General features: G+C 33.1%; 1 protein-coding gene across 1 annotated transcript; it reads right to left on the bottom strand.

The window, feature by feature from the left end:
• Positions 1-689: 689 nt before the first annotated feature.
• On the bottom strand, positions 690-14,332 carry LOC148627565 (serine/threonine-protein kinase Nek7-like). Its single transcript, XM_088574848.1, has 11 exons — positions 14,115-14,332; positions 9,587-9,862; positions 8,853-8,953; positions 8,287-8,386; positions 6,863-6,970; positions 5,767-5,944; positions 5,052-5,087; positions 4,631-4,681; positions 3,388-3,475; positions 3,073-3,172; positions 690-1,109 (listed from the first exon to the last, which is right to left on the bottom strand). The coding sequence occupies exons 1-11, from the start codon at positions 14,247-14,249 to the stop codon at positions 966-968; spliced, it is 1,317 nt and encodes a 438-aa protein (XP_088430974.1). The 5' UTR covers positions 14,250-14,332; the 3' UTR covers positions 690-965.
• Positions 14,333-16,938: the final 2,606 nt, after the last annotated feature.

The raw sequence follows: 16,938 nt of genomic DNA, 5'->3' as shown, positions 1-16,938 counted from the left end.
CGATTCAACAGAGCCAGAAACAACTAATAGCATATATTAAATAAAAGAAAACACACGTAAAAACCAAAATAAAACTTTTTTTTTTTTAATTAGAAGATTGACATTGTGTACCGATTTAATTGGCATCTTCTGTTACTATTTTAGCGTCATGTTGCAAACACAAGAGGAAACAAAGGAATGAAATACACGTTATTGACTGCTACTGATAATATAAATACACCACTTTGATATACAGCTTCAAAGCGGCGACAAATAAACATACAAGGGGATTTCTTTATCTTAAACCATAGAAGCAGTGCTCTTTAGCTATCCTTAGGGTACATATACATCCTATCAGTATGCAAAATTGACTTAAAAAAACCCGTACGAAGGAGAGGATTCGGTATGTCATAAAGGACGGAAAATGAGATACGAAAAGTCATCGTTTTTGCCAGGGATATTGTCATAAGCATATTTATATTTCTATATCTAGACTAACGTGTCACAGGTCCTTGGTCTTTTATGTTCATTTTGATACATGTAATTGTAATAATACTTAAATCATTGATTTTCGCGAACTGACCCTTAACTGAACTTAGTAAAATTGAAAGAAATTATTCCACTCCGCTAAAACCACTTTAATCTCTCTATTACAGATAAAGGGAATTAATAAACGATTACTATCTTTAAAAAAAAGATAGCCGACGCAGTAAAATTTGTTTTCTTTATTTGTAATTTTCTACATTTTATTCAGGAAATAACACATAGCACGCAATTTCAAATTCCGATACCATTTTTTCGAACGCCACTGAGTTATCAGTATTTGGCCAATCGGCAAACACAATTTCGATCAGGTGACTTGCGTTTCTAAAAAGCGCAACTATAATCCTTACAAAGGCGAGTATATATTACTATGAAATTGTCCAAGAGGTATGTAACATGGTTACTCCTCTTCGCTTATTATTTTTGCTTTGTTTACAAATGTGTCAAGTCTCTGATTTTCCAGATGAAGATCCATCATCCTTTGTTACTGTCAACTGTGTTATAGCCTCTTGCATTCCCTTCAGAGCAAGAACTATGGCAAAAGCATTTTCAAATCGGTCTTCTCGAATATACTTTTGTACAGTTTCCTGAAATTGAATGGATATACACCCTTTACTCTTAGTTAGGAACCATTTAGGAATTGATTATATTATTTTAACTATTTTTTTCCTCCAAAATTATTGGAAATGAAGTAAAAAAATAACTTATTGAAGAAGAATAAGTGCATTCTAATACAACAATCCTTAAAACCGATTATAAACCAAACCTTGTGGGTTCTGGAACTAATGAAATGAAATTAACGATGTAAAGTTCTGTTGGATTGTTTTCAAGAGGTAACAAAAAAACAGTGCTTGTATTTGAAAATATTGTTTAATCCACTCAGTAGAATCATCGAGACGTAAGGTCCTGTTATGTATGGAAGAGAATGCATGATTCACATGAACATAATGTTATGATCTCGGTTAACAATAGTTCCTTAAATCGAATCATCAAATTATTTCTTCCTTTTGAAGAGTGTACACGCTACCCAATTTCTAGAACCTACTGACATTCAACGTCCCCTTGTCACCATCATATGGTGTTTACATATCATAATTGGTTCGATTTACTTGTATTTTGTAACAATGTTTTGGAGTTTTACGAAAGGAATCTTTATATAGCCGAGAAATTACTACATCAAGATTTCCGATCTCGCAAGCTCGTAAAAACATTCACAACATTTTAACCGATACAAGGAAGTCATTCTCCGATACAGATGTACTTGTAAATGATTAATGAGTTTCTATCACCCTTTGTTTTACAGTAATATTCTACACAAAACACGGAAAGCTCTACACTCACCCACTAAGTTAACTACACCGTTGAATAGGCTCATTCGTAAGGGATATAGTTATGATATTGTTATCAAATCGTTAAGGATAGCGTTTTTTTTGTTTTTGTTTTTTTTTTATTTGGTATTAACATTTAATCGCTCATAGGGTCTTGCGTAGAAGTTAAAATAGAATATTTAAAAGCAGCTTTTGTCATGACATGGGTTGTGTCTTTTTTGTATGACTTATGATGTACCGCTCTTCTCAACCCCGCATGGTTAGAACTTGAATTGATTTTACATACGATGGCGACGTAACTTTTTGTAGGTTTAAATTGGTCTGGATCTGGCATGTCAGTTAACTACTAGTTGTCCTTAGTTTGTACATTTGTGATCACGCCAAAGTACTTTAACCCCGCCGCATTTTTTTTGCGCCTGTCCCAAGTTTGGAATTCCTTGCCTTTGTATATCTTGTTTCGTTTTCACCTTTAGTTTATTTTTTATGTTACTTGAGTATATAGGGCAGACCTCTCGCTGAACCTGTGAATAATGATGTTTTGGGTCCCTGTCCTGTGTTGTGAGGGTTTCCTCGTTGTTCATTGAAGAACAAAGGGTGGCCTAGGGCAGACATTTTCATCCCGATGGGGTTGTTGTTGATATGGTTGGCATATTCACCATACGTATTCTAGTTATAATATATATTTCATTTGTCATTTGCTTTTTTCTGATATTTTTTTACTAAGAACTCCATCAATATGGGTTAGCAGGATGCATGTTATCATATACAGCGGTGTTACGTATGTTTTTTTTTCAGTTTTTGAAACTTATTCGTCTAAGAAGAGTACAAGTTTAACATTTTTCTCGTTGGTTAAACAACGTTTCAATTTTGTATCATTTCTTGACCTTAACCTGTTTTGACTCCCTTGAAATTCAATTTCATTATTCTAGTTCAAATCGTGGTAGACTTACAAAAAAAACCAATCATATATAAAATATAATTGCAAATTTCGATATGCAGTACGTGTTTCAAGGGGAACCCCATCTTCAGCAGCATTAAAATCAAATATATAAGATCATATAAATCAAAACTTTAATTTATAACTTTGGTTCCATCGATTACTCTTTTATACAAGAAGTACTCAAAACTAAAACTATTGAAATCTGATATAATTCGAGTTAGACAAGTCTGACTACTGGGTAGTCATAATCGTAAGATTTCATGTATAGCAACAAAGGCCTACCTTAATTTTGTCATAGTTCTCCGGATATTTTCTGAGAACTCTCATAATCTTTGACACCCTATCGCTGGCTCGGTTGTCTCCAATAAGACGGACTAATTTCCTGTAATATTAATTATTGATTTAGTATTTAATGAAAGAATGAGTTTTATCTTACTAACCAAGAATAGATATTTAATATATGTAATCTACATTGAAAATACGAAGGAACTTGTCACATTCTAGATGGACGAATAATTTCTTAAAAGGTAGTTGATCAGAAATTGATTACTATTGTTGGTATCGGAAAGTAAAAATTTACCAACATGCTAAACTTACGATTGGTATTTGCATGACTCGTTTTGGAATTGCTCAATCTGAGTTGGTTGTGAAAAGGTTGAAGTTACGTCGAGACTACCGGTAGATGCTAAAAAATAAAGAAAATGCAAGCTAAGAATCGTGTCTTTTATGACATTTGTTCATTTTAACCAGCAAATTTTTTATGTACCCAAGTATTTTTGTACTTCGTAAAACCGAGTTATTGGTCATCAAATGTGGCCTTGGTATAAGACTGTTGAAAGATGGGACAAAAAATCACTTAATTTCACAATAATTACATTTACTGTGCATATCATTAGAATACTCTAATCTCATTGGACGACTGGCTTTACACGTGATGGTTCATGAGCTATTTACATAGGCCATGCCCACATTTTATTGATCACTGTGTAATGCCTATATTCTTTATATATTATAGATAAAATAGAAATAAAATAAGAGCAACATATGAAACGTATTTATATGAATTGAAGATTTCAATTTTATGGCATTTCATCGGTGTGTAAAAGAGTTTCCCAGTCACACATATTTGACTTGAAAATGTGCTACGGTCAACGCTTTAACACGCCGATGAAATACCAAAAAATAAAACATTCAATTCTTAAATGGAATCGTAAAGAAATTACAATATAATAAATAGTTTTCCCATGAATGAAAAACTGCATTCGTTCGCATGACTTGTTTTTAACTTTGATGCCGCAAATAGTTTGAAATAGACTGTGGATCGCTGGAGCAAATATTAGAATGATTGCAATGCTTGAGTATATTCGACAAAAATAAAAAGAGTAGTAAACCAGTGGCGGATCCAGTGGGGCCGGGAGCCGAGGGGCCAGGTCCACCTTAGAAAATTGTAATTTGTTTAAATTGTTGAAAATTGTTCAAGTAACCCTCAGAATGCAGGATTTGAGGTTTAATATTTCAAAAATTTCTTGGGGGATGCCCCCAAACCCTCCTGGTAAATCCTCGCCCGTGATCCTGTCAAATTTTTTTTTGGCCCCACTTACCTAAAACTCTGGATCCGCCACTGTAAACATTTCGGGCATTAATAAAAGGAAATAGTTTTCGATAACCATTTTTATTTATGAGTGCTTGAGGCTGTGATTGATATTTATTTCAATAGATTATACGTACGATTTGTATTAAGGGTTGGATGCTAGAGAGTAGTCTCTTGATGTTTTTATTTATACATGTAGATGCATTGACAATTGACCATTTATCTTTGGCCCGCTATCGTTTCACGTACCTAATGGAGTTGCACTTCCACTTGACATTCCACTGTCATTTTGTTGAGGCACTGGAAATTGATAAAAGCGTAGAGGTTTTTACCAGAACAAAATATAACTTTTTTTTAATTTTGCACATCATACTAGATATATTGAAATTCTTTAGATATTCGCTTGATATTACGAGACGCATATGGATTGAAAATCTACTAGCTTTAGGTTTTCGTCGAAGTTGGTAATTTCATTCAGTTGTAATGTTCTGAGCGTTTTCTTTCCGTTGTTTTTGTTATCTTTTTAGCTGTTGAAATTTAATCTGTTTAGTACACATTCTGACATAAGTGTTTTTGATAATCATGGTGCTTAAACTATCATTGCCCTTTATTCAACTTATGTGTTTGATGTTTATGCCCTAATCTCACTTTCTGGTACGAATTGGTCTACCTGGTGCTCTTGGAGGTGACTTAGGTCTCGGAGAAACTGAAGTTAGAAATTAAAGTACATTAATAATTAATTTTTTACTCATAGCGGTTAATTTGCTTTATATTTTTCAAGATAGCCGATACAGATATCAGAGTAAAAGAAAGTTGACTAAAGCGATCAGCAATGTTGTATTTTTTTATCAATAAACATTGTATTTTAAAGTAATTTACTTTATTTCAGGTACCTTTATGATTGAAAGGCTCGCAATTGAAGGTCCCTTACAGAATGCCCTCTAGAAATTTCTGCTTTATGTTATAAAAAATCTACAAATACTTAATCAATTTCAGACGTTCCTAACAATAAGAAAAGACGCAATTAACACTCAAAGCTCGTGTCAGTTCACACTCATGTACAAGGTAGTACAAACCGCTTCCCATTTTCTCGCGAGATTTGTAACTGCATGTGTATATTGCAAAAACAGCCATTTCTCATGTCTGATTTCCAATTTACTAGAAGATAATACAATGAACGGAGCCAGTGTTGAACGTTACTTTTCATCATCTATGTTATTCACCGGTGCAAAAGTTTATGAAATAATGTACCACATTTGGGTCAGTTCATATTGCATATTTGGCAAGAACTTTCAGCAAAGGTTATGTATGATAATGTGATAGGAATATTATCATGATAAAACATTAATATATTTTTCGTTTGGTGCTTGAAAAAAAAAACGTACCTGGCATAACTCTAGGTGAGAAAGGCTTACTTTCTTCTTTCATATGAGTGCATTTATGTTTCTTTACCACTTCTAGAACTTGTTTGGCTTTAGGTCTGTAGGCGGATTGCTTCTGTAACATACTCATGATCAGCCGCTTAATGTCTTCACAATAATTAGCATCTCTCATTGGTGGAAGCTGTGGTATCAACGTGTTTAAATACAGTCGGATATTTTAACATTGTAATGAGTCTAAACATTCACAGGAAAAACTGCTCCATGTTTGCATATGTTTGAAAACACGTGGAAACATATGTTTAGGACCAAGACGAAAATATTCGTTTTGTGCCTACTAAAACACGTAAACATATTTGATTTCTATCATCATATGATAACCATACGCTTTCAATATACGACTTATAGTTACAGAATAATTTTTATTAACTTGTTTTTTCAAGAGTTAATCCTTAAGTCCTGAACATATGTTTTCATGGTGACTCTAAACATATGAAAAACATACGGAAAATATATAGATGTTCCAATTGTTCGTGTGTAATTGAATATGATTTTAAAATAGCAACTTCAAATAATTTTGTATTTTCTATTTTTGCTTTTAGCAGTTTGTATCAAAACAACTTCATGGATTTTAATTTGTGTTAATGTGCGTGTTATACATGTAAATACATTTCTGCCATGATCTATTTTTTTTTTACTACAACTGCAACGCGACTGCTTTTCATACGTTCGAGTATCATTGTGTAATACGGGACTTGTGTCATATTGCAGAGTTGGAAACATTGATGTATACAAATAGCAACCAAGTTTCTGCTGGATATTGGGGTTGTTTGCTTTTCTTTACCTATTTGAAAGGTTGTATTTTACCGTTACTTTTCCTTTTAAACAAATTCAAATTTTCATGTAGCTTAACGTTTCAGTATAATTTAGAAAATTTTAGTTTTCATATTACTACGTATGTACACGTGCATCAAATAATTGCTTCTTTTATAGACATAAGATTTGCCGCCAATTATGTTGATATTACACTATATGGCATGCAATTTAATTTTATTGACTAAAAATACGGAAGACCTCTACTGTCATAAAGCTTTATAATTACCTTTCCCTGTTCTACATGTTCTTTAATTTCGTTCATATTTTTGGCATGGAAGGCATAATCACCAATGCCCATCTCATAACAAGTACAGCCAAAACTCCATATATCAGTCTAGAACAAATACAGATTTGATAAAAATAGGCGCGTACCTGTACAAAAACACTGTTTAATTCAAATTCATGTCAATTATAATACATTTAGAAGGAGTGCGGACTTGTTACCGTTAAATGCATGATTGTGAAAAATATAAAATAGTTTGCTTTATTGTTAGTCAATTTATCTGAATACTGAATTTTAATAAGAACCAGTCCATATTGTGTTCAGACACTGCCTATATAGTAGTGATTCATGGCGTAGAAATACCCACCGAGCAAATGTGCCGACCTATGTATGCTAAATTTTTATTTATTTATTTTTACAATACAATTCTTTCTGTATTTTGATTTGTATTTATGAGAAAACCATAAATTCATCTACCACAAAAAATCAACCAAAATCAACCAATAACTTATATAAAGTGCCAATATCATACACAATTTATTCATTTTCTTATCTTGAAAGTGCAATAACCAAAGACAAACTAAGGCTGGTAATATGGTTGTAACTGCTTCTGAATTACAAATAAAAGTGAATTCGGTGGGGTTTTGACTACTCCAGCAATGCTAGAGGTTGTCTGGCAAGCTATTTTCTGACTTGGTGCCATCCTAACCCATAGCATCTGACACGTTGATAGCCACCGCAAATGTGAATTAACTATTTAAAACATGTGTTTTAAAATGTTTTAAGTCATTTATTTACAGAAAAGAAGTTTAACTTACCGGAAATCGATCGATAAAAATCCTAAATATTTGTTAAATACCTAGAAAACATTTGTAATGAAGACAGGCGTCAAAATGACCAGCAATTTTGAATTAGGTCACTATTTTACGGAATACAATATATTTTTGACAAAACAAACTTATAGTTGGTAAAGGCAATTCGTTGGTTAATTAGATATGTTCGTTTTGCAAATTTTAAAACCCGTAAATTTATCAACCGGAATTACACACTCAAAAATCTAAAAACCAAATATGAAGTTCATTTTAACTGCATTTACAAAGAATTTCCAGGATTACTGGACTTTCTCATCAGGTAGGTCATTTGTTTTTCTCCAGTTTAGTCACCTTCTCCCGTGTCATGGTAAAGAAACTGCATAAAACGTTTTAAATGGTAAATAGTATACATGTACTATAATTCAGCCGATTTCAAGTCGCAACGAGCGTTATGCAAAATGGCGCTCGAAAGTAAGAGGTTGGGGTATGGAGGAACGGAATTCCAACCTCTTATGTTGTAGGAGTAGGGTTTTGACACCCATGAATCGTCTCAAGTCTGATTTTTAATAAAGACTGCTACTTAATACTGTCACGAATATAATTAAAATGAGCTACCTTTTCGTCGTAGGATTCCTGTGACCATATTTCTGGACTCATGTACTGGGGACTGCCTACCAATACAGACATCTTCTCCATAGCTGCTACAGGAAGTTCTCTGTGAACGGTAATAAATAAAACACTGTGTTCTTGAATTATGAGTCTTTAAAAACTTTTCATGTTTCTTCATTTTAGAATATGTTTTGCTTTGTTTCTACACAGAATTTTAAGTACAAGTTTTGTTCCATATAAAAGTCAGCCAGAAAAGACAGTAATGATTACCGAATTATTGCAATGTCTATTTTATTGGATGACTGTTTTTGGTTATTTTTTGACAGACGGTTGTTGCGTATGAATTGGTGACGCAGTAAAATTTGTCTTTTTTTCACATAAAATAAACCGCTTCGAAGTTGAAAATATTTTACTCCGCTGTGTAAGGTCAAACAATCACTACATACTGTGGTCATTTTTTAATTACGCCACTTCCGTTATTTGAATAGTTTAGATGAAATTTAAAAAAAAAAATACTGAACGAATTGAATCTGCACGTGTTTCTTTTTACCTTGGAACTACTCTATATTTACCTTGCTACACCAAAGTCTCCTATCTTAATACAGTTGAGACCATCAATAAGAATATTCTTACTTTTGACGTCACGGTGAAGAATATTTTTGTCGTGTAAAAACTGCAATTACCATCATAGAGTTAGGAAGTATGATTGGAGGAAAAAGCTTGAACAATCTATTTAAGTTTAAATACTAGTAATCTATTTGCGTCAGTATACCGAGCGAGATTGTCCATGGTTAAAACATAGGTATAATGGGTCATGAATTATAGCTATTAGTCTTATTACATTTAAATTTTTTCCTGAACGCTTCTTAATTTTCAGAATCACGAAAATTCATGACGACATCTAAAAAAAGTATCACCGAAGATAAATGGCAATAACTCAATTCCAGATGTAACACACTTCCTGATTGGATAAAAAAATTTGTCCATCATCTCATAGACCAAATTTAGTTAATATGTGATTGTGACATCATCATGATAAACTCGTTGAATTTTGATACTAAAGTTAAGTAGTAAGGAATGACTGCCACATTTATTCAGTCTTTTTGAAATAACCTCAATTCCTTTTGGCGTAACCACGTGATTGAGGTTATTTCTTCATAAAGCGACAAAATATAACAGTCATTCCTTAATGGTTGTGTATAATTCAAATCAGTTTTTTTTTTTGTTCTAAAATGTTCTTGACTCATATCTGCAAACTTTTCAAAATCCCCATGGGGGTTTTTATGCAGGACAACGTCAGACTTACCGCAGGTCCCGATGCTATCTGGCTGAGGATTTCAATAAATTTGGGTTCTTTGACAACCTTATACTTTCTAACATATTCATACAGAGTCCCCCGTTCACAATATTCCATTACAATACACGTGTAATGGTCATGGGTGAAGAAATCTATGTATTTGACAATGTTTTTGTGTTCGTATTTCTTCAGATCTCTAAGCAATTGAATTTCTCTCTCCAGCATAATCTTTTCTTTCTTGTTCGACTTGCTGATATCAACCATTTTCAATGCAAACGAAGAAGGCTGTAAAAAATCAATAAGAATCAGCATGTTAGTATTATATATACACATTAGTTATAGAATTATTGTGTTTCAGGTTGGCTCCAAGATATGTCAAAAAGACAGTGGTAATGGGTCAGTGATACCTTTGGTTGTACATAGCTCAAAATATCTAATCCCAGAAAGTCTGAAGGTAAATTTCAATTCCCATAACGTCTAATCACAAACTGGGGGTAATTCCCAAAATGTCTAAAGGTAATTTTTTTAACCTGAATTATTATAAATCAAAGTTTTTTTTCCCCAGAATGTCAAATAATATTCTAACTGTAAAGAATTTATTATTTAAATTTTGAAAGACTACGTTTTTACAACATTTTTCCCCCATGTATTTTAATTCTTTAGTTCAATTCAACACTTTAGTATTTATTTGCACACCAATATCCCCTTTGCCCATGTTGTCACAAATATTTAATTATTAAAAAAGGTGTCCATTCGGAAGACCAACTTGAAAACCTTATAAAACCAAACAAATTGTAATGGTGTTTGGGTAATATCATGAAAATATAAATAAAATTTCGTATTTTCAATAAATAATACATTTTGTTACTTTTTTTTTACTATTTTTTCCCTTTTTTAGACATTCTTGGAATAAAACTATTTTTTCATTAAACATTCTGGGATTAGATATTTTGGGAACATTCCAAACCTTTATTGGGTCGAATAGCCGTATTGGTCGAGGTTGGTAACATATCCAGGATGGTCACCGAATTGCCAACTCCCAGTTTGCCGAGTCCAAATTGCCGGTGCCCAAATTGCCAACTTTTTCCACTTTGTTTCCGTAAATCGAATTCCACTTTGCCAAACCCATTCCCCAATTCCCGACCCCTTTTGATTTCGGTTATTCAAAACAATAGTTATTAGTATTACCATATATCTTGGACGAATATTACGTAAATACCGAAATGTTTAATGTACACATTTTATCGGATTTTATTTAATGATGAAATGATTAAATAAAATGCTTATTTTTCTTCTTTTTTTGCTGTTAAAAAAATATTTCTAATTAAGAAATATGTTCAGTTTTAATGGTACGCGCCACAACTGTTGGCAATGCTTTTCATATTCGTTCATGGTGTTAGTCAAGGGTACTTCGGCTCGGCTTCATCAAGCGGAACGCGGATAGTAAAAAGATTAAATAATTGAAAACAGCGAAAAATAAAGGTTTTATATTTTTCTCGAAAAATTACTTTATAAAAAAAAACAACATTTATTGGTGTTTTTTTCCTTTTAGTAATTTTTGGCAAATTTTCTATACTGAGCTTTACTTTTCACCCAGAAAACATCTAATTAATGTGGACACACACACACACACTAAATAGAAGGTAACAAGAAGAGTCAACAATGCAAAACACCACAAAAAATATACCAAACAACCAAAATTCAAAGCCACAAAACAACACAAAGACAAACGAGCAAATACAACAGAAATTGGAATACATCATAAAAACGTGGCGATGTTTCTAGATTGTATAAGTAATAAACACGCAAATAAAAGTTTAACAGTGTATTTACGATTTTGGTATTTAGATGCATCGATGTTACTTTTTTATAAGCCCTTTTAAATGTTATTTCCAATTAAAAAAATGCAAACAGCCATTGTTTAAAACGCCAAAACTAGAAGGAGTCGACAATCTGGGACAAACACGCAATGTAAGTTCAACAATGTATTTACGATTTCGGTATTTAGATGCATCGACGTTCCTTTCTCGTTAAGATTTAAGCCCCTTGAAATGCCCTTTTCCATAACAAAAAGTAATAAGCCAAAACAAGGAGTCGGCATTCTGGGAATCGGCTAAGGGAACTTGGTGGGGGGAGGCTGGCAGCTTTTGAAAATAAATAATATGTCCCTGATTATTTAGGAAACAAACAATCTGGCCTCAACACACCAGAAAATAAATAATCTGACTTAACAAATTGCTAGAAAATAAATATTCTGAGCTTGGCTAGTGAATTGAGAATAAATTTTCTGATCTTGGCTAGTAAATTGAAAATAAATATTCTGACCTCCGCAAAATCTTTAAAAAAATTTGGCTCGCTACGATCGCCAGAGTTTCATATATTAGAAAAGTATACATGTTAAAATACTCCATAAGTTGTATACAACACCCTAATAGTCTCCAGTGGCAATACTAAATTCATGTACATAAATGACTTTACTGGGGTAATGTGTGGTAGTCCATGGGCTGGGAGGGTCCACCCCCTCATCAACTTCATAGTGATTATTAGGTACCTTTATAAAACCTCCCATTACCGAATCAATTTGTGAACAAATTGTGACATGTGAGAACAAACTAGACAAATATACTGTAGGTATCATCATGTATCCCAGTGTCTCAACTTTACAGTGGTACCAAGAAATTTTCGGTAACACTTAGGGTTTTGTACCCTACCACACCGAAAAATCGCTCAAACTGACATATTTTGTCAAAACTCCTAGAGTATTTATGCTTCAGTAAAAAATAGTTTATTGAATATTTTCTGTTAAGTATTATCACAATTAATACTGCTGAGGTTCTTTTGATGAATGTTGGCAATTGTTGTAGTCAGAATTCATTAAAAAAAGCAAAAAAAATAGGATTTTCGCATTAATTTCGCATATATCTCCAAAACTGTTAGGTTTATCAAAAATCATACACGAGGGTAAAAGTTTTAAGCATGGTGAGATCCATCTGTGGTGTAAAAATGTTAGGCCTTTTTTCGACGTATTTTCAATATTTTAAATGTTGTTACTTTCAAAATTTTATTTTCTACATAAATAAACCACGAAAAACTAATTTTCAAGAATGAATGTTCAAAAAGTGTTCAAAATATTACCCCAACTCCTAGAAAACTGGTCTCAGTATCAAACAGAATTCTCATTCACAGCATACCAACACTGTAGAACTCATATTGTAGGCATTCATAATTAAGATAATGATGTACCCAATATATCTGATCAATTCAGGGGCTTAGATTTTCTTTTTGGGTTTACAATTACTATAAAATCTTAAAAATGGGAATTTTCAGAATTTTCTTTTACAATGGAGCAGAGTTTAGTTGGTATGGGGTACCATCTTTGGCCTAAATGGCCTGGCATATGTTTAATTGTGCATTGTCTAGGCTCTTTAGAAAGCTTAGATACTTTGGTGCACATGGGTTTATCTCAGTCCACATACTATGGTTGAATATTGCAATTGTAGATTTCATTCATGTACATAGATATGCAAATATGTCCCCTAAAAAGTCCCTTGCAACATTTCCCGTTAAATATGGGGCATATTTCAGGTCCAGGAATGGCACCTGTCAGATATAGTAGAGACTATGCCTTGTATTATAGAGAATGAAGTGTTGAATAATAAACATAAAAAGTAACACATGCTTTGATATAGAACCCTAACCACATACTTTGGTAACCCGGATATGCACATTTAAATTTTCTTCTTTTATGAGTAGGGAAAATAAATAATCTAGCCAGGGTTATGATGAAAATAAATAATATGACTTTCACCGGGCTGGAAATAAAATTTCTGACCTGAAAAAAAATTGTCAGGCCCCGCTAAGAATCTAATTGTCCTCCCCTAATTGGATTCGGCAATCTGGTACTTATTCTCGAGGATAGCAGTATATAATGGATCGAGGATAGCAGTATACATTGCGTGGAGGATAGCAGTATACATTGTATATTGAGTCGAGGATAGCAGTATATATTGAGTCGATGATAGCAGTAAATATTGAATCGAGGATAGCAGTATATATTGAGTCGATGATAGCAGTAAATATTGAATCGAGGATAGCAGTATATATTGAGTCGAGCATACTGTACTCGGTCGAGAATAGCTGCATTGGACCGAGGTAATAGCACAGTTATTAATTAATATTGGTTGTTTCTATAACATCTATGTCATTAAATGTTTCAGTGGCTGTTTTAATTGGAAATTTTGTCTGGCAGAATTTTAAAGATCATACAAATGTATCCTTTATTCCGAAAAGTTACATTTAAAAAACTCATATTTCCGACAGCCATTGTCAATGGATCGAAGAAACGGGAATAAATTTTGGGCTTTGAGCCAAAAGGCAGAATTTTGCACAATAGAGCTACACCATATCGTTTAATTTGACAAAATAACAAAGTATATTGTAAATTCAAAATACTTGGACTCAGTATTGCAGTCATTTGATCATAAGGTCAATTGTGTTGATCTTATTGTCAAGTGAATATGTAAAAAAGAACACATACCTGGATCGTACCAGAGCATGTTTGTCTCTGTTCTGTTCTAGTAGCTAGATAGACCCGACCAAATGTTCCCCTTCCTATCTCCTTTTCAACTGTGAATTCACCACATTCCTTCCCAATAATCGCTTGTCGGTCCATGTTGATGCAAAGCGGACAATTTACCCTTTGTTTTCATAATAATATGTCTTTAGTATAAATATGGAATCAGTCCAAGTTTTTGTGGAAACTTTAATCGGCATTTTAAGCTAAAAATAGATCGGGTGGATTTTAAATTTTATATCTTCGATGACATTATTCAATAATAAGTCAAAAATATTTGTTAAAAGTTAGTTGTTCAAAAATTTGTTTTATCGCCATGGACGACTTTCTTTCGAAACTTCAAAATACTCTTGGATTACATACAATTCGTACAAATTTATCTTACTACACCCCGTACTTGTTAATATTCTCAAGAACCTTCGAGGTTTGACATATGTTAAAGGAGCTTAGATACTTTTTCGTCCAAGTACAGATAGGGCAGAATTATTTGTGATTTGGCTTATCCTGATTTTTCTAACCTGACAGGTCGGCGTCTTTTTATGACAACAGAAAACGTCTCAATATTCAATTTGCAAATAAAGGTATTGATGCGAGTAACATCAGCAACATTCCTAACCGTAGGGAAGAAATGGAAGAAATACCGCCGTACTATAAATAATCTGTCCCTATTGTCTCCTACAGTTACACCAACACCTTGCCTGTAATTTTTTATCTGTTTACAAGCATTGCATGACCTAAGCGTAGAAGCTTACCCCGAGCAGCCTCTGACTTGTGACTGTTCCAAATTTTCTTTTGTTTACAACCCAACTTGTCATGTCAACACCGCTGTCATTTACACGATTCAAAATACGAATCTCCGATAAATGATATATCACGGACTGAGGCTGAGAACACCTACAAGTAAACTGGTACCATAATTTTAAAATAATAATGGACGTAGTTGAAGACTGTGAAAGAGTGTGGATAAAGAGAAAGAAGGAACATGAACCAGGTCTTGACTTACTTAAGAGGTTTTTGGTTGGGTAAAACATCTACTTGTTCATCAAAGAAGCTGTCTGTGTGGCTCACCAAGATTTGAGGGACAACCAAAAATACTGTGAAATCATAAGTGGATTCTCAAAAACTCTGAAGATCTTTAAGATAATTCCTAAATCTCGCATCATTCGCTAAACTCAGCTATATAAAGACTTTTCATATTTCGACATGCTAAATTGAAAACCTGCCTACAAGAACTCATTCACAAATCATTTTATGGCAAAAATGATAATTCTTACTAATTTGTAATTTTAGACTACAATTCTTCATAATTTATTACTACAGGCCAAAAAGACAAAATTACTACATTGAGCAACAGGTAATCAGGTATGCTACAGTTTTTTCTTACGAATTTTTCTTTGTCACTTCTAGAGGGAATATTTTTCTAAAAGTTAACGGCATTCCAATGGGGCGTAACTAACTATCTGTTTCTTTATTCATATGAATAGGAACCCTTTTTTCAAAATACTAGTATTATGGAAGACAAGAAGGTAAACGAATTTCATTATCGATATATTGAGGATGTTCTCTCCTTAAATTAAACTAATTTCGGGAGTGGCTTCCGTTTATTTATCCACCAGAATTAGTAATCAACGATACTACGACACAGCTTCCTCCTCGTCATTTTAGTCCTTTACTTCGAATTTGACGACAACAGTCATCTCAGTACATGATTGTTGGGTTTTTACGTCCGCATCTCAGTACAAATATATATGATAACCTAGACGATTTTGATTTAAAAGTTATATTTTTTCCTTTATTAATATACCAGTTCCCTTTATTGTGCAGTAATATACCAATTCCCCTTTATTGTGCAGTAATATACCAGTTCCCTTTATTGTGCAGTAATATACCAGTTCCCTTTATTGTGTAGTAATATACCAGTTCCCTTTATTGTGCAGTAATATACCAGTTCCCTTTATTGTGTAGTAATATACCAGTTCCCTTTATTGTGTAGTAATATACCAGTTCCCTTTACTGTGTAGTAATATACCAGTTCCCTTTATTGTGTAGTAATATACCAGTTCCCTTTACTGTGTAGTAATATACCAGTTCCCTTTATTGTGTAGTAATATACTAGTTCCCTTTACTGTGCAGTAATATACCAGTTCCCTTTATTGTGTAGTAATATACCAGTTCCCTTTATTGTGTAGTAATATACCAGCTCCCTTTATTAAGCAGTAATATACCAGTTCCCTTTACTGTGTAGTAATATACCAGTTCCCTTTATTAAGCAGTAATATACCAGTTCTCTTTATTGTGCAGTAATATACCAGTTCCCTTTACTGTGTAGTAATATACCAGTTCCCTTTATTAAGCAGTAATATACCAGTTCCCTTCACTGTGCAGTAATATACCAGTTCCCTTTATTAAGCAGTAATATACCAGTTTCCTCTGCATGTAGTGTTGTTGAGGTCAGAGCTAGTAGCGACTATTTTGACTTCTTAATGCTCCATCATTGCCCGAGAAAAAGGCATTTTGACCAAAATTATAAAAAAAAAAAATACGTGTCATACGCTGCCTATAAAGTTTTATTTCCGATATTCAGGTCCTGTTCAGAAGTCTGTTTTTTTTTACCAAACAGAATAAAGATGATGGAGTTTCATAATGTCAACGTATTAATTTTCGGAGGTTTTACTTGTTTTTATTATTTTCACCTTGAACTTGAAGCGTTTTTCCCATAAATGTCAAGACCAATTTTGAATCTAGTGTCTTCTTGGATTTATTTCATTTTAATTGTATTTGGTTACTT

This window comes from Perna viridis, chromosome 1 (genome assembly GCF_037379345.1).
Source record: "Perna viridis isolate PV_CMFRI_1.1 ecotype Kerala chromosome 1, ASM3737934v1, whole genome shotgun sequence".
Classification (NCBI taxonomy): domain Eukaryota; kingdom Metazoa; phylum Mollusca; class Bivalvia; order Mytilida; family Mytilidae; genus Perna; species Perna viridis.
The sequence above is the reverse complement of the archived record's forward strand: the minus strand, read 5'-3'. Positions and strand labels throughout refer to the sequence as shown.

Excerpts from the sequence above, each read along its gene's own strand:
- LOC148627565 (XM_088574848.1), bottom strand. The coding sequence starts at position 14,249 with ATGGACCGACAAGCGATTATTGGGAAGGAATGTGGTGAATTCACAGTT. Across the intron at positions 8,954-9,586 it reads AGATAGCATCGGGACCTGCG|TTTTTACACGACAAAAATAT; the intron begins GTAAGTCTGACG and ends TGGTAATTGCAG. Across the intron at positions 5,088-5,766 it reads CTCACCTAGAGTTATGCCAG|TTTCTCCGAGACCTAAGTCA; the intron begins GTACGTTTTTTT and ends TTCTAACTTCAG.